Below are 18,444 nucleotides of genomic sequence, written 5' to 3'. Positions count from 1 at the left end.
CAGCGCCCCCCCGCCCCGCGCCCGCCTCTGCGGCTGCGCGCTCGCGGGGCCGAGGCCGAGGGGAGGGGGTCGCGCCGGGGGCCGGCGGAGCTGCTGTGGCGGCAGCGGCGACTGAGAGAAACGGAGCGAGCCTGGCGGCCGCGGGCAGGCCCAAAGGCAACGGAGGAAGCGGCCATGTCGCGCTACACGAGGCCCCCCAACACCTCCCTGTTCGTCAGGAACGTCGCAGACGCCACCAGGTGAGCGGCGGCTGCGGCCGCAGGTTGGCGCGCGGGGGAGGGGCCGGGTAACGGCAGCGTCGCGGAGCCGGGTCGCGGCCCCCGGCTGTGCCCGGCGCCTGCCTGGCCTCTGGCTGGGCCTGTGCTTTCCGCGGAGGCGCCCTTCCCGGGAGCGGTGCGAACCCTCGGGCTGCTCCAGGCCGGGGCGGGACTCGCGCCTCCCCTCTCCCGGCCGGCGTTCCGCCCCGGCGCAGCGCACCCCCGGGGCCGGGCCCCGCGCCCGGGAGATCGGTGCCCATCCTCTGCTTGAGGACCCGCGGCGCGCAGGCTTCTGCTTTCCCTGTAGCCAGGGTGCCTCCCCGCCCCTGGCCGAGAGTGTTTTCCCTCGGGCCAATGCCTGCGATTCGACTCCTTTGTCGCCGTGCCCCGATAAAGCTGCGCGTCTTGTGTCCTAGATGAAGAGGAATTGGGGATGGTGAGAACGTATTATAAAATAATGCGTAGTACCTTGGGCCTTACTCTTCCCGTTCTCTGAGTGTGGTCTACTTACAAGGGATGCTGGTTACATTTTGCTGCACAATACAAAGGATGGCTTCAGTGAAAGAGATTTATGTTTTTCTATAAAGTTCAGAGTGCAGTGTAAACACCCATGATAACGGTTTGGATAGACTTCCCTGGTCCAGTGAGATGCTCTCGGTCCACACATCCCCCTCCCCGCCTTGAGAATTCTTGCCTACATAGTGCTTAAACATAAATATTAAGGAATGACCTCTTCATCATAAAGCACTTTCTCCCTTAACAGGAGCCAGAGGGAATGAATGATAGAGGGTGGGATAGGGGCATAAATAGACGTTTCCATTTCACTGGTTTTACCTAATTTATTCGCCGCTCAACCTTTTTAGGTATGCAATATCATCTTTATAATACACAAGGAAAACCTGAAGCTTAAGAGTTTTAATGATTTAACTGGGGCTTAATGGCTTCAAATATTCAAATATTGGAGCCCTTGACTCCAGAGCCATCTGGAGTTATCATTGTCGTTTACCTTTGAGGAGTAAATGTTCAGTATTTTTTTATTTGATCCCTACTATTCTGTATGTCACAATTATAGAGTGTGGGTTAATATACCTTAATGACATCTAAAAGATGCGTGTGTTTATATTTCTCCTCTCAACCTGTTTATCAATACATAGAAAACAAATACTTATAATTTGGGTAGAGTAAAAAAAAAAAAAAAAAAAAAATCCCACAGTTAAAGACCACCTGAATCTAAATAAGCATCTCGTCTCTCTAGTGTGTCTACAAAAAAGAGAGAGAGAGAGGTTTCCAGTTCCAGTAGCCACAGGGGCTAGCCAGGGTAATATGAATGAGTAAAGTTGTTGGGTTATAAGGCACAATAGGATGGTGTGGATTGTAGCAAATAGAAAAGAACTCATGCCATATAAAGGGGATGGCAACTGGTACTACTAGCTGCAGCTAATTACTACATAGACATTTGGACTTGTTGCCACAAAGTCCTAATTTTCTAAAGAAACTGAAACCTGTGTTTGTGTAAACTCTGTTCCAAAATGCTGGCATTTATTTAATTGAATTATATGAGATTCCTGTTTTTGTAGATTTAAAAGCTGTAAAATATTGGCAGTTTTATGTTTCAGCACACCTTAAGGCCAAATAAAACACATCACATGACACATGTTTTCTGATCTAGATAATCCACCATGAGTAATCAAGACTGAAAATTGAGATTTATTGATTTCTTTTTCCAGTTTTTTCACCACTTTTTAGTACTGCCACTGGGGGCAATCATCTAGATTTGTATTAATGGAATAATAATCGCTGACATTTGTTGAGTATTCACTATGTGTTAAACACTGTACTAAACATTTTGCATATATTATCTTACTAGATTTTCCCAATAACCCTGTAATGTATGTTCTTTATTAATCCCATTTCACAGATTAGAAACTGAGGCTTGGAGAAATTAAGTTTCTTATCTAAAATTGCCCAGCTGCTGAATAGTTTTGTGAAGGTAGAATCATTACGTGTAACTTATATTAAAAGCTTTTTTGTACAGGGTGGCATGCAGTGTAAGTTAACTGGTAATATGGCAACTATAACAAAGCCAAATTTTATTTAAAATACTTCTTTGTGCCCCTCCCATGTGCGTGCTCTATCTCTCTCTCTCTCACACACACACACATAAAATAAATAATACAAACTTTTAAAAAATTTTAAAAATGGGTACCTACGTGACTCAGTCGGTTAAGCACCCTCTTTTGACTTCAGCTCAGGTCATGATCTCACGGTTCGTGAGTTCAGGCCCCACACTGGGCTCTGTGCTGACAGTGCAAAGCCTGCTTGGGATTGTCTCTCTCTCCCTCTGTCTCCCTCTCCCGTGTGCTCTCTCTCACACAAAATAAATAAACAAAAAAAAATTTTTTTGAATGCTTCTTTGCAGTAGCCATTTTAATATGTGCCATAAAGCACAAGACATTAAAAGGTATTATGGCTTAGCTTAAATTTTTTTTGGAATGAAATTGAGTATCAAAACTAAAGAAAGACTTGGGGCGGTTGGGTGGCTCAGTTGGTTAGGTGACCGACTTCGGCTCAGGTCATGATCTCACAGTTTGTGAGTTCGAGCTCTGTGAGCTCTGTGTCGGGCTCTGTGCTGACAGCTCAGAGCCTGGAGCCTGCTTCGGATTCTGCGTCTCCTTCTCTCTCTGCCCCTCCCCTGCTCACGCTCTGTGTCTGTCTCTCAGTAATAAATAAATGTTTAAAAAAAAAAAAAAACTAAAGAAAGACTTAAAAATACATTTTAGGGGTGCCTGGTTAGCATAATCAGTGGAGCATGTGACTCGATCTCACGGTTATAGGTTTGAGTCTCGCGTTGGGTGTAGAGATTACTTTAAAAAATTTTTTTAAACTTTAAAAAAAATTTTTAAAATACATTTCATGCTGTTTTAATTTGTATTATTTTTCTTTTCACTGGTGAAACAAGATCTGGTTCAGGAAGAATATTACTTTTAATATCTTTGCTTTTGCACTATGTAGAAGAATAATTTTTTTTAAATGTCAGATATAGTTTTCTAATGGAACAAAGTAATGTCCAAATCCCAAATATAACATTCTCATTTTGATGCATAACATCATGTTAGGTTGGGAAGCAACCGTCAAGTACCTCGTTTGACATAATTAGTAGCATTCTTTGGTTACAGTGTGTATGAGACTATATTGATATTGATGGTGATACGGAAAAAGCATTAAACAGAATTCAGCAAGATTCATGAGAAAAAGTGTCAGCAAACTGGAATAGAAGGGAACTTCCCCAGCCCAATAAAGGGTACCTATGAAAAGCCTATAGCTAACAAGATACTTAATGGTAAAAGCCGAATGCTTTTCCCCTAAAATCAAAACAAGCCAAACATGCCCACTCTTACAACCTCAATTCATCATTTTGTTGCAGGCCCTAACCAGTGTAACAAGGGAAGAAAAATAAATAAAAAACATAAAAATTATAAAGATAGAAGCAAAACTTGTCCCTATTCTTAGGTGACATGTTTATGTAAACCTTAAGTAATGAGTTAGTAAGTTATCAGAATACCAGATAAACTTACAAAAAATCTGTTTTTATATATTAGCAGTAAACAGTTGAAAATGAAAAATTTAAAACAATTTCATTTGCCTTAGTATCAAAAAAACAGAAATAAGTTTAACAAGAACAACAACAAAACATGTAATAAAAACCTTTACACAAAAAATACAATATAGTGCCAAGAGAAAGAAGACAACATAAATTGATATACCATGTTCTTGGATTCGAAAACAAAATGCTAAGTTATCAGTTCTCCCCAAACTGATTATATTATAGATTCAAGACGTTCCTGATCAGAGGCTGTTAAAAAAATAGAAACTGGGGGCACCTGGCTGGCTCAGTCAGAGTATGCCACTCTTGATGTTGGGGTTGTGAATTCGAGCCCCATGTTGGATGTAGAGATTACTAAAAAAAATAATAAATAAATTTGAAAAATACATGAAATAGGAAGTGACAAGTTAATTCTAAAATATATTGATATGGAAAGGATCTAGACTAGCCAAAATAATCTAGGAAAAGATCACTGAAGTTGGAAGACTCACCTGACATAAGGCCTACTAAAAATATATAGTAATCAAGACAGTGTGATATTGGCCTAAGGATGGACAAATAGATTAATAGAACAGAATAGAGAGTCCATAAATAATCCACACTTACAGAGTCAGCTGATGTTTAACAAAGGTACCAGTGGAAAAAGGAAAAAGGAAAATCTTTTCAACAAATGGACAGTGCATACTGGGGAAAATGAACTGCAGCCTATACTTCACATCACAATTTGAGCTGGATCATCAATTGAAATGGAAAAGATAACAAAATAAAGCTTTTAGAAGAAAACATAGAAGAATGTCTTTATGACCTGGGGATAGGCAAAGATTTCTTATAGGACAAAGAAAGCAATTACCATAAAAGAAAAAAGAATATTGAAAAATTAGATTTCTCTAATTTAAAATTCTTGTTCATTAAGAAATGCTATTAAGACAGTAAATAGTCATGCTACAGACTGAGAGAAAATATTCACAAAACATACACAAAGCAATACAAAGGACTTTTTTTCAGAATATGTAAAGAACTTTTACAACTCAGTAGTAAAAGAGACAAACATTAAAAATGGGCAGAAAGCTCCAACAGACACTTCACAAGGAAAATTAGCACATGAAAAAGTGCTTGAGATCATTTGTGATTTGGAAGTGCAAATTAAAACCACAGTGAGAGGGCTCCTGGGTGGCTCAGTTGGTTAAGTATCCAACTTTATTCAGGCTCAGGTCATGATCTCACTGTTAGTGAGATCAAGCCCCATGCAGGGCTCTGTGCTGACAGCGACCAAGTCTGCTTGGGATTCTCTCTCCCTCTCTCTTCCCCTTCCCCTTGTTCTTCTCTCACAAGATAAATAAACATTAAACCGAAAAAAACCACCACAGTGAGATTCCACCTAACTCCCACTTCAATGGCTAAGATAAAAAACAAAAAAACCAAAAATCTGACAACCTAGAAAGTGCTAACAAAGATTAGCCTAACTGAAACTCATACATTGTGGGTGGGAGTATAAAATGGCACAACCACTTTGCAGGACTGTGGCAGTTTCATAAAAATTACAGTATATAAAAATTACACATCTTCTTTAACCCAGAAATACTGCTGGTAGGTATTAACAGGAAACAACTGACCCATAACACATGAAAATATGTTGCACCTAACTGGTTGTTAGGTAAATTAAAATTAAAACATTAAGATACCCATTCACTTTATATGCTTCAGGATGATAAGAATTAAAAGTGTTAATGAGGAGGTGGAGCAGTGGAATTCTTATGTAGGTTTTGAGGAGTATAGATTGATTTGGTCACTTTGGAGAACATGTAGTTCTCTTCATGTAGTTCAGTAGAAGCTGAAGATCAGCGTGCTCTCCGGCCCACCAGTTGCATTGTGATGCATCCCAGGAATCTAGCAGAGCTCTGCATGGCACTTGTATCATAACATATGCTGCAGCATAGTTTGCAGTTTAAAAAACAGATAGCATCTTAAATGTTTATCCACAGAAAGATGGATAAGTAAATTGTGATTTATTGATAATACCAATACAGAGTTAAAATGAGTGAACTAGGGCTACATAGAGAAATTTCAAGGGAGGAGAAGGAGTAAAATTATATAAATAGTCTGATACCATTTATATGAAGTTTGACATATACAAAAACATGTAATTAGGGATATATTAATTTACAGTAAAAATACAAAATTATGCAGAGGAATAATAAACACCAATGATTGTCTCTAAGGTAGAATAATACATCTTGTTTCTAAAAAAATCACTGAAAATGATGACAAATATTGAGATATACTAAATCTTGGTGGATACATAAGTGTTTATTGTATTCTCTATTTTCTGAATGTCAAAATAGATGACACCAAAAATACAAAAATAAATGAGAGCAAAACAACAGCTAATAGCTGTGGCAGTGGTGACAATGGGAGCCAGCTCTTTTGGAAGTTTGGCTTCTTCAGATTTCTGTCACCCTTGGCTTCTGGGATTCCAAGCCTCCGTGACACACATTGCCCCAGCCTCCATTACACCATCTAGGATCCTTTTCCTGTCAGGCACTCACATTTGTTGAAGGGATTGGTTGCCTCAGAAAATTCATTTGAAGTCTAGCTTTGCTGCTAGCTATATGTACCTCTGGGCAAGGTAACTTCTCTCATTCTCATTCTCCTTGACTCTTAAATGGTAACTCAATATTTTGAGTGCCTACTTTGTGCCAAGCAATGATGCTAAGGTACACTGGTGAAGACACCTGCTTTAAAAGTGATTCTCAACCCTGATTCTCAGAATTGCCTGTGAAACCCTTAAAAAAACTAAACCTACCTGGGGCCCACCAGGGGAAGTACTAATTGGGTCCAAGGTTAATGCATCAGGCTGGAGTACCTGTTTTTATAACATCTCCTTCACAAATGATTCTAATACTCAGGAATGGCTGAGAGTCATTACCCTGTTGTCTTGTGTTCTGTGGCAGCAGGAATGTTGTTCTTCATCACATCGCTACAGGCTGGCCAGAGTAGGTGCTCAGTAAATATTTGTTGAATGAGTAAATGAAAGAAAGACATTGTCACTACCCTCCAAAGATAATAGTTTCAGGGAAGGCAGACAATTAAACATTTTATAATAAGTATTAAATGAAAAAAAGTACAATAAAGGATGTCATGTCAGTTGCACCGTGTGGTGAATTCACATCTCTAGCTTTAATCACTGACTTTTAGTCTTGAAAGGAAAATAAATTTATTTAATAATAATTTTCAGTTGTTTACATAACTCTTTTTTTTAAAGATTTTATTTTATTTTTTTGAGTGATCTCTGCACCCAACATCGGGCTCGAACTCACAACCCCGAGATCAAGAGTTACATGCTCTACCTACTGAGCCAGCCAGGCCCCCTGTTTACCGAGCTCTTACGGATGTTCGGCCATCACCTCAAATCCAGCATTTCTTTTGCCTCTCTCCTCCCTCATCAATCTAACTTCTCTTTTCCAGCGATCTCATTTTTGTCATGGACACTGTCTTTCTTCCATTTGCCCAAGCTAGCAGCTTTGCAGTCATCTTTGAGTCTTCTTTCTGCATAATATGTTTTGAAGGACTCATTTCTTCTGGGCCACGTTTTGTGCTCATAGCTTGATGCTGAATCTCTAAGATCTCCATGAGGCGGTACGGTGCAGTGATTCAGAACACAGACGAGTGTCAGGTTGTGGATGTTTGATTCTAGTTCTATCATATGCTGGCTTGCTGACCTTAGGTGAATTCATCTGTCTGTGCCCTCACCTTTAAACAACCATAAAATTGTTAGCATTAAGGTGAACAGTAGCTGGATTGTAAATGTACTCTAATTGTCAGCTATAAATGCTAAGTATTTTGTCTCTTCAGTTTAAGTTGTTGCTCCATGAAGACAAATAAGCTAAATATTCCTTTGGTGTCCCCTTTTTAGTACCTGTCACAGTAGAAGGCATATAGGAGGCTTAAAAATACTTATCAAATTTAAGAATATGGTAGTTATTTTGCTTTATGTTTAATAGTAAAACAGTTTTCTTTAAACCCTGAGAAATAATTTTAGGACTTCTTTAGCAGCTAATCCTTGCCATCTGAAAACAAAATTAACATAAACGTGAAATTATAGTGAGGCAAATGAATGTGTTCTTAATGAAATAGTTAACAGAACTTTTTATATTGACAATTGAAATATCTTTTAATAAAAGTCACTTTCAAAGATGGATAATAACTTTCCTTGGTCGTTTTTTCCCCAATCCGAACAGCCACCTGGAGTGCTTATAAAAATACAGATTTCCAGCCCCTAATGCAGATCTTTTAAATCAGAATCTCTACAAGTGAGGCCTGAGGATTTGCTTTCTTTTTTCCTCCTTCCTAAACCCTGGGTGATTATTATGACAATTTTAGATAATACTGGTCTAGATAATACTTTCTTTTGAAGGTTTCAACTGGATTTCCGTAGGCAAAATATTTTAATCCAGCTATTCATATTTCTTTGCCTTATTTCTAAAACACTTCAGGCCTGAGGACTTGCGCCGTGAGTTTGGTCGCTATGGCCCTATAGTAGACGTTTACATTCCACTTGACTTCTACACCCGCCGCCCAAGAGGATTTGCTTATGTTCAATATCCTTTGTTTTACTGTGTGCATATGAATGTACTGTATATCTGTGCAGATATGCATGTGTATTCAGGAGCATATGTTATGAGATTAATATTGCCTAATTAAATGTGTTTATTTCTCTATCTCAGAAAATCTAAAGCAGTCCACAGTAGCTGGCAAGCACCCCCCAGTTTGAACCAACCTGTTAGCTAGAATCCAAGCATAAACCAAGCAGGCGAGAAAAAAGGCACCTAAAGTTCAAGCATCAAGGAGTAAAGAGGGAGGGTGGACACAGATATAAAGACCTGGAAGAGGGGAAGTCTTTATCAAGCAAAAGACAAAGCCAACACCAGGTTGAGACTTCGGCTTTCCTACATTTATTCAGAGTTCCAGAGTCAAAGCCAAGTCTGATTTTGTTGGTTCTGCGTCTCTTATAAAGTCCATCTTGCAAGCCTTAAAGAGTAAAGGTCAAGGTTCAAGATCAAGTGACATTGAGGTAATTGCCAAAGTCTCATTTTGTATTGCGTTTCTTGAGCTTTTTCTGTTTTCTATTTTTAAAAAATTAAACCCGTGAACAACCTCCTGAAAAACAGCTAGTCATTTTCTATAGTTTATTTCCATTTTAGTCAGGTTTAATATATAATTTACGTAGGTAAGGAAGTTTAGTGGGGTATTACAAACCAATATATGTAACTCCAGATGTTCACAGATTGCTTTTGTGTTTTTTTTATAATTATATCCCAAGTAATAAAAACATAAAAGTATTTTAAAATAGTAGGTTCAAAAGTAAATATCATTTTTAAAGGTGTAATATTTTAAGTTACATGTATCTTTGCAGTTTTGTTTATAGTAAGTAATTTTTCCTAAATGTCATAATCAAAAAGCCTTTTAGTGAAAGAGTAATTATAATTTCAGAATAAAGGCTTCTGTATGATGAAAAACCTGATGAATCTTTTACCTGAAAGAAGGGAGAGCCTAAACAATTTTTTTTTTTAATCCTAGCCAGTGTTGGACTTATTTTTTTCTCATAACATGTTCTTTCACATTATAAATGCATACTGCAGCTACACTAATGTGTGCATTAGAAGTGTAGTTACACGTTTGTTTCTGTTCTTACTTTTAGATGGATTCTTCTAAATCATAAGGGGACATTTTGTTTTCATAATAAAAGTGAAATTTCTGATTTTATATATATATATGTGTATATATATATATATATATATATATATATATATGAGCTTAATAACTTGGAGTTGTTTTTTCCTATTAATTTCATGTCACATGTAAATAATTCTATAAAAATAATATTTTTACTTGATATCTGACGTTCAAAGTATCCTTAACAGCTAGTCATATTTGAAGATGTTCGCGATGCTGAAGATGCTCTTTATAACCTCAATAGAAAGTGGGTATGTGGCCGTCAAATTGAAATACAGTTTGCACAAGGTGATCGAAAAAGTAAGTGTGACTAAACATTAGATCTTGTTTATTCAGCAGAATGAGTTTTAGCTCTGACAGATTTTTTTTTTTTTTATTTTAAATTCTTTCAGAAAAGAATACTATTTGAATAGCTGTTACTGAGGTTTTCAGGTAATAAATTATTTCATATTCTAGCACCAGGCCAAATGAAATCAAAAGAACGTCACCCTTGTTCTCCAAGTGATCATAGGCGGTCAAGAAGCCCCAGCCAAAGGAGAACTCGAAGTAGAAGCTCTTCATGGGGAAGAAATAGGAGACGATCTGATAGCCTTAAAGAGTGAGTACAAAATACAGGAGGATTGAAAACTTAATTTTCTACTTTTTCTGGAAAACATTTTAAAGGGTTTTCAAAAACAGGCCTCAGAATCATTTTGTTTAATATACATAAAGGTCAACTTTTTTAAAAACGATATGCTCCTCTCTATTTGAAGTATATTGTTATTTAACTTGGGTATATTGGGTACCTTCCAGTGTTTTTATTTCATGACAGACTTAATTTTAACCTTTTTAAATAGAAAAGTAATATGTACTGAAGAAAAAACAAAAAATTTTAAAATGTATACTTGACATATAAAGTGGAATTAAAAAAAATAAAGTTTTCCTAACTGAACAGAATAATTAAGAATTTAAGTTCGGGATGACTAAAAACTCATAAGAAATATAATCACTTGTGACAGGAGATTGAACTTAAAATTAATGTAAATCAATATATTTATAAAAGGTAAATTATTTTCAAAAACAAATTATAAGTATGGTACTATTCTAAGAAGACATGAAAATAGTAAGTTTTTTCAGAAAAAGATATTTGCAGGTTATTTATATTGCTAGCCAGGACTTTGTTTCTGTTAGAATAATAGTAAATCACTAATAATAAAAAATAATTAAAAAAATAGTAAAACACAATGAAAATTAATTAACTTGAAGTTATTTAAGTAATAACTGAAATTGTATTAGCATTCTTAAATTCTTAAATAATTGTATTTATCTTGAGTTTTAGTGCTGTAATTTTTTCATAGACATGTAGAATTTTAAGGTAAATTTTCTTTAAGAATGATCAGCTTTGGGGTTCAGTCAGTGGAACATGCAACTCTTGCTCTTGATCTTGGGGTCATAAGTTTGAGCCTCATGTTGGGTGTAGAGTTTACTTTTTTTTTTTTTTTTTAATGTTTATTTATTTTTGGAGGAGAGAGAGACAGAACATGAGTGGGGGAAGAGCAGAAAGAGAGGGAGACACAGAATCCCAAGCAGAGTCCATGTCAGCACAGAGCCTGACACGGGGCTCGAACCCACAAACCATGAGATCATGACCTGAGCCGAAGTCGGATGCTTAATCGACTGAGCCACCCAGGTGCCAAGTGTAGAGTTTACTTTAAAAAAAAAAAAAAAGAGAGGTGCCTGGGTGGCTCAGTCAGTTAAGCATCTGACTTCAGCTTAGGCCATGATCTCATGGTCCATGAGTTTGAGCCCTGCATCCAGCTCTGTGCTGACAGCTTGGAGCCTGGAGTCTGCTTCAGATTCTGTGTCTTCCTCTCTCTCTGCCCCTCCCCTGCTCATCCTTATCTCTCTTTCTCAAAGATAAATAAACATTTAAAAAATGTAAAAAAAATGATCAGCATTTACACGAATATCCTTTTTTCTGTGAGAAATAAGAGCACTCCTGGGCCACATGTAGTACACCTAAACTCTATATAGGCCCATATAACTTAAGATCAAAGATCACCAGGGCTGCTCACTTTCACTCTGATCCCTCCGTTCCTCAACTCCAAGAGCCTAGCCAAGAAAAAGCGCAGTATATGGTATATGTACCAGAGCTAGAGAGTTAATCTTTGCCCCAGGTTCCCAGATTTAAAAACACGACTGTGGAGTGACCTGACTCCAATCCCTCCAGCCAAGTGGAAGTCAAAGATAGGAAGTGAGAACTACATCTACCTTCTATGAGTTTTTAATATCCAGGAATCCTGATTGCTAGAAAATATGGCCCTGTCAGGGCTCTAGGATCTTACGTAGCAGTTCAGTACTTCTCCTTGTGTGTGAAAAAATATGTTGATTTGGCCCATCCTTAGGGAGGCATGAAGCAGGGAGGAAGCCCTAAGCACCTTTTATAATCCAGGAAAACCCAGTCAGGATTGAGCCATTACCGAGATTGGTGAAGAAATATTTAGAAACAGTCCTATCTGGAACATGATCTCTTTTATCATATTTTCTCTGATAGTATAAGAATATAAAACCTCCTTTGCATCTATGGAGAACAGTCAAGTTTGTCCGTGGCTAAGGGAAAGCCATTTTCCCATTGATTCATTATTTGAGATTTAGCTCTGATATATAGTTTCTATATTTAAAATACAAAATTATATTTATAGAACTTAAAACATAGTGAAAGCAAATCAAGATTTTAAAAAACTTTTACATGCCTTATATATAGGAAAGCCACACTGATAACAGTGGTACTGCTTCTGACTTTACGGAGGATATAAGGAAGTAATGTTCAACAGTTTACATTACTATGAATTTTATATTTATATACTATACACATATATATTATATATATGTATACATATAACTATACATATGTAGAAACTATACATATATATTTTAGCATAAGTTTAGAATGATACAGGTGGTATGTATAAAATGAATGAATTATTTATTTATTATTTTTAAATGAATGATGTTTATATCAAAGATTAAAGGAGGTATAATATTGTGCCTAACGCAACAACTGTTGTAACTTAATAATATCCATTGGCCCTTGTGAAGAAGACAAGTTTGTGAAAGAAAAAAGAAAAGTAAATTGCCCATTTTATTCATTAGGAATGTCAGTTGTTTCCCAAATGTATTAGAGCCATAGTTAACCAGTTTTTCTCCTGATTAATCAAAAAACAGCAAATATTCACATCATTTTATGCCTCCTAGTAAAAGTAAAGTATAACACTTAGCTGGAGAAAATTTAACAATGTCTATTGGGGCGCCTGGGTGGTTTAGTTGTTTGAGTGTCTGACTTCGGTCAGGTCATGATCTCCCAGTTCGTGGGTTTGAGCCCCACATAGGGCTCACTGCTGTCATTGCAAAGCCTGCTTCAGATCCTTTGTCCCCTTTTTTCTCTGTCCCTCCCCCACTTGTGCTCTCAGTCTTAAATATAAATAAAACATTTAAAAAATAGGTTATAGTTTAAAAAAAAATGTCCATAAATTATCCCAAATCATCATGAAGTATCAGGAATAGAAAGAACCACATCTTCTTGTAACAATGCTGTTTTGCTTTGTACTCATCATAAGATCATTGCTTGATCTCTCTGACCTCAGTTTTTTCCATTTGTAAAATTATAGTATAGAGAATGCAAATCTTACCTAGTTCTCATGACATTCATAAGGATCAGATTTTGTGTGTGCATATGTGCATGCGTATGAATGGAGTAGTGTATGTATAAGCCTAACATATACTATAAGTAAATACAGTATAAGTGCTATTATCTTAGACTAAAAAGAGGTCTCTTATTTTGTCTTTAGTGGATATGGATAAAAAAACAAACTAGTGGGGCGCCTGGGTGGCTCAGTCACTTGAGTCTTATTCTTGATTTCAGCTCAGGTCTTGATCTCACGATTTGTGAGTTCGAGCCCCACATTGGGCTCTGCGCTCTCAGCATGGAACCTGCTTTCGATCCTCTGTCTCCCTCTCTCTGCCCTTCCCTTACTCACATTCTTTCTCTCCAAAATAAACACTTAAAGAAAATTATTCTGTCAAGAATGTTACTTGTTAAATGCATTAAGAAGCCGACTGGGAAAGCTATCACTTTGTTAACAGTTTTACTTAAAGTAATAAAACCTTTGTTATATAAGCAAAAGAAAAAAAATTACTCTATCATTTCTTGATATTTATAGTCAGCTGTCAGTCTTAATGTTGCTCCTTTACAGGTAATGTATCTTATTCTCCAGGGTTTAATGAGCTGCTTGAAATTGTGAGTTGATGCTTTTCATTAGTTTGGGAAAATGCTAGGCTATTATCTCTTCAAATATGGCTTCTGCCTCGTCCATTTTTTCTTTTTGGCTGTGTGACTGTGTACATATCTCTTAGGCTTTGTTCTGGATTTCTTAAAATTCCTTTTCTCTCATTGTGTTTCAGTATATATGTTTTTCTAATAATCTGTTTTATAGTTCAGTTCACTTTTTCTTCTGTATATTGATTGCTGTTAAATTTATCTAGTGACTTTTACATTTCAGATATATATTTTCAGTTCTTAAAATGTCCATTTGTTTCTTTCTACAGATTCCAATATTCTGTTGAACTTCTCCATTTTTTAATCTGTTTTGCCTGTCTTCTTATTTTCTTGATAGGACATTGGTCATAGTCATTTTTAAAAATTCCTGTCTGAATAATGCCAATATCCAAATTACTTTGGGTCTGTTTTTTTTTTTTTTTTTGTCTTGTATTTCCTTAGCTTTTAGTCATTTTTATCTATTTTTGACATATTTCATGGATTTCTTTATTGGATGTTGGACATCGTCGATGAAAACTTGCAGTGCTTTGGATGATATCCTCCAAAGGAAGTTTCTTCTAGTAGGTGGAGGAGTATTGGCAGATCACCTTGATCTTTTCAAGGCTTGTTTGAGGCATTGTTAAGACTGATCGGTAGGATATGGCCCTTCTGGGTTCTTAATTGAAAGCCTGGGTTGTTACTCAAGGCTCTTTGACCTTTTGGGGGTTGAACTCCAGCCTCTCTCCCCAGCACTGTGTGTCTGATAGAATTTCATCTTAATTCTTGAATCTTCCAACTGCTCTTTTTCTTGACCTCTAGGAGTCTCATCCTTTATGTGCACAGCTTAAAAGATGGCCAGTGACTTGAAGAGAATTTGTAGGCAAATTTTAGGAGATTTCTTGACTGCCATTTTCTCATCTCTGAGATTTTGCCTCTTTAGTCCCAACCATTTTGGTAGTCCTGAATCCTAATTTGTCTGTTAATATGCTTAGTCAAATAGCCATTTTCTGTTTGGGTTCAGTTCCACCATGCCAACATTTGGAACATGGTCTTTGTAAAAGAGCCATGGTTTGTAACCCCTCAAGTTCTGCTAGGGTTGGTTGGTTATTCTCTAATACCTTTAAACAGTTGTTTTATAAATGTTGTTTAGCTTCTTTATATAGCTGTTTTCCGTGGGAAGATTAGTCTAATACAAGTTGCTCTATCATGGTGGGATTCAAAAGTCCTGCATTTGGTTTTGGTTTTGGTTTTTATAAGCATTATTTAATAAACTTTAAATAGTTACTTTCTCTCTTTTTTTTAATCTTTTTTTCCCTTCAGATTTTCATACCTCTTAGGAGTTGTATAACCCAGATTTATTATGCAGGGCATTTTTCAGAACTGACCTGTATCATAAGATAAATCTAGCAAAGTAAAAATCTTTTGGTCATACATTCTAGTATAACAAATATTACAGACTTGGTACTTACATTTGAACTAAAAGCATGCATAGCAAAATTAAAATTGTTTCTTTTAGTTTATCCAGTGAAATCATAACTAATATTATGTAAAATGTATACATTCCTAAAGTTGCTGTTTCTAAACCTATTAAATGTTTTTGTGTGAAATATATACTGTTAACATTTATGGATATTTGCAGGTCTCGACACAGGCGATTTTCTTATAGCCAATCTAAATCTCGCTCCAAATCACTACCAAGGCGGTCTACCTCAGCAAGGCAGTCAAGAACTCCAAGAAGGAATTCTGGTTCTAGAGGACGGTCAAGGTCCAAGTCGTTACCAAAAAGATCCAAGTCAATAGGAAAATCACAATCAAGTTCACCTCAAAAGCAGACTAGCTCAGGAACCAAATCAAGATCACATGGAAGACATTCTGACTCCATAGCAAGATCCCCTTGTAAATCTCCCAAGGGGTATACCAATTCTGAAGCTAAAGCACAAACAGCAAAACACTCTCATTTTCGATCACATTCCAGATCTCGGAGTTATCATCATAAAAACAGCTGGTGAACAGCAGCAGAAGAGTGCTACATAGTCTTGAATATAAGTCATTAAACCTCTCATTATGCTAAATAAAAATTCTTCAAGGCTTATAGAAAATGTGAGTTACTTTGGGCATGTGCAACAAATAAAGTCTCTCTAGCTTTGGGTTAATAAAGATTTGGTCTCAATTTAAAGGGCCCATACCACAAATTATGATGTGTCTGATGTCACCATTTTATGGACCATTTTTTGTTTACCTTGTGGCAGAATGGTACTTTTCAGAAGAAATGGGTAAAATGAAATTAATGTAGAAAATTCTACTTGGATATTAAGTATTAGTAATACTGATACATTTTACATAAAGATTTTTTACTTTAAAGCACTTTTACTTTCATGTAAAAAATAATGACTGTATAATTGCAAAGGGAAGACTTAAACTATTTGACACCTTATGTCTCGGTTGTATCTTCTCTTTAAACTTGGACCAATTCCTAGTGGCTATTAGTTCATATTACAAAATTCTGACATTCCTGAAAGAAGAATCTATATAGAGATCAAGAATTCAAAAGATACATTCTCTCCTGAGCTCAAAAAAGCTTTTATTTTTACCATGTGGAACAGTATAAAGTTGACATTAAATTACATCCTGTACTGTGTTCATTCACTTCAGAAATATCAAAACATATAAAAAATACTGAATTTTGAATGGTTGGAGACTACTCTAAAACTTGTATACAGCACTCATAATCCAAAAATACTCATATTAAGCCTTATACATTTGAAGAGTAGTGGTACATTTTGTATAAAAATCATATTTTATAACATGATTTCTACATACCTACTTTTCATCTACTGAATTCTTCTTAGAGCTCTAGCTCAAGACTTTAAATTGTGTAGAATAAGTCCTATTATTTTTGAAAGTGTTTAGTAACGTAGTAAGGAATTCAAGATTGCATCCTCTATAAAGCTTTGTGGTATTCAGATTTACTTTACACTGCCCTTCATTTTTATAAACCAAATAACTTTATTATTGCTTTTGTAGTTGTTAAAACTGAGAATTTCTTTAAAAATGTGTTTGTAGTTTACGTTTTTCAGAGGGTTTTGGTAGTATTTGTGATAAAATGGTTTTGCATATGATTACTATAGGGAATATATTTATAGAGTTCTACTTGTGTACTTTGTTGAATTATATTGAAAATTAAAAGTTCTCAGTCCATACAGTTAATATTTGTATCTAGAGTGCATAAGAAAAATCTGTCTTCTATTTTTGGCGTATAGAAGCCAGTGTTGCTTCTATTTTTTTTTTTTTTAATACAAATTCCATTTTTCTTTGCGTTTTAGACCCTATGTAAGAAACAACTTAACAAAATAATATGCTGGTGATATTTGGACAAGTACCATAAATTCATGTATACTGTACAGTACTTTCTGGATACATTTTCTCTAATCATAGTAGAATTTGTTTCAAAACTGCAACTCTTTGAAGTGTTCAGCTGTAATAAAATTTAGTTATAAAATTACATGGCACTGTTGAAAATCTAAAGGATAGTCCAAAGAAAGAACAAACAAATATTAATAGTAATGTTTTATATTTTCTGAATAAATGTTTGGGTTTATCCACACACATACGCAGTCATTTGAAATGCTAAGTAAGAATTGATTATAGTGTCTTTACTTTTCATTTAATTATATCTTAGTAAAAAGTTAATACAGCAGTTTCTTTTTTCTTGTTTTTATTTTTTTCATATGGCAGTGTTTCTGAACATGCTTATCCTTTGATTTACCTCTGATTTGGTTTTCCATGGTAATCTTTAGTCTTCTTAGGAGGATCCTATTTGATTTGATGGAAAAACTGGAATAATAGTTCAGACTTTTTTGAGCATTGACTTGACACTGCTTTATAAGTTTTATATGATTCACTCATCATCACAACAGCTGTATGAGATAAATACCACTGCAGATAAGGAAAGAGAGATGCAGAGAGGTTCAGTGATTGCATTAGGTCACACAGCTATTAGATTTTGGGAGTCGTCGGTGGCTGGACTCCACACTGCCTCTCCCTGTTATGCTTTTTGGAAGAAGTCTTTGACAGATAATATGCTAAACTAAGATAATGTTTAGAGGGAAAGGAGAAAATAGAATTAGGAAAATAAATGATTATAAGTGAAAATGGGTTCTGTGTCTTAGTGGAAATCGACACTTGTGCTAGTTCCTTGAGAAATTGTCTTCTGGGTATATCTCTATTCAGGATTCACTTTGGTTATAGCATTGTTTCTTGAACCATTTAAGGGAGGATACTTATGGGTGAGATTGTTAATAAAGCAAATGTTTTACACATCTGTGATCATTTTCTTTAACGATAATATATTTACTTAGGTACTTCTCAAGTTTAGCATAGGGGCACTATCTACATTTGTTCAGGATCGGAGGATAAGTTAATGTCAAATAATATAAAAATGGCCACTACAACTGCTTGTTTTCTTTCTCCTCATGAATAATAATTTCCATATAGCAGCTGATATTTTGTAGCTGCAAACAGTGGAATATGGCAGATTTTTTATTTGGACCCTAGGA

General features: G+C 36.0%; 1 protein-coding gene across 4 annotated transcripts; it reads left to right on the top strand.

Annotated features, from left to right (window-relative positions):
• Positions 1–7: 7 nt before the first annotated feature.
• On the top strand, positions 8–18,207 carry SRSF12 (serine and arginine rich splicing factor 12). Of its 4 annotated transcripts, none has more exons than XM_060616165.3 (5): positions 8–239; positions 8,822–8,932; positions 9,783–9,894; positions 10,051–10,192; positions 15,528–18,207. In XM_060616165.3, exons 4-5 carry the CDS (start codon positions 10,062–10,064, stop codon positions 15,895–15,897), a joined length of 501 nt encoding a protein of 166 aa, XP_060472148.1. In that variant the 5' UTR covers positions 8–239; positions 8,822–8,932; positions 9,783–9,894; positions 10,051–10,061; the 3' UTR covers positions 15,898–18,207. The 4 variants fall into 4 exon arrangements, with proteins under 4 accessions (XP_060472148.1, XP_060472145.1, XP_060472149.1 ...); XM_060616162.3 differs by lacking the exon at positions 8,822–8,932 and adding an exon at positions 8,355–8,461 and having other exon boundaries at positions 68–239; positions 9,793–9,894; XM_060616164.3 differs by lacking the exons at positions 8–239; positions 8,822–8,932 and adding exons at positions 294–693; positions 8,355–8,461 and having other exon boundaries at positions 9,793–9,894.
• The last annotated feature ends 237 nt before the right edge of the window (positions 18,208–18,444 follow it).

Source organism: Panthera onca, chromosome B2 (genome assembly GCF_046562875.1).
Source record: "Panthera onca isolate mPanOnc1 chromosome B2, mPanOnc1 haplotype 2, whole genome shotgun sequence".
NCBI lineage: Eukaryota > Metazoa > Chordata > Mammalia > Carnivora > Felidae > Panthera > Panthera onca.
Note: the sequence above shows the minus strand (reverse complement) of the source record. Positions and strands in the feature narration are given on the sequence as shown.

What these genes read in the sequence shown, in the direction of transcription:
- SRSF12 (XM_060616162.3), top strand. Translation starts at nt 175, where the DNA reads ATGTCGCGCTACACGAGGCCCCCCAACACCTCCCTGTTCGTCAGGAAC. An exon ending in AGGATTTGCTTATGTTCAAT is followed by an intron (nt 8,462 to 9,792) that starts ATCCTTTGTTTT and finishes AGCTAGTCATAT; the next exon opens with TTGAAGATGTTCGCGATGCT. An exon ending in CGATCTGATAGCCTTAAAGA is followed by an intron (nt 10,193 to 15,527) that starts GTGAGTACAAAA and finishes GGATATTTGCAG; the next exon opens with GTCTCGACACAGGCGATTTT.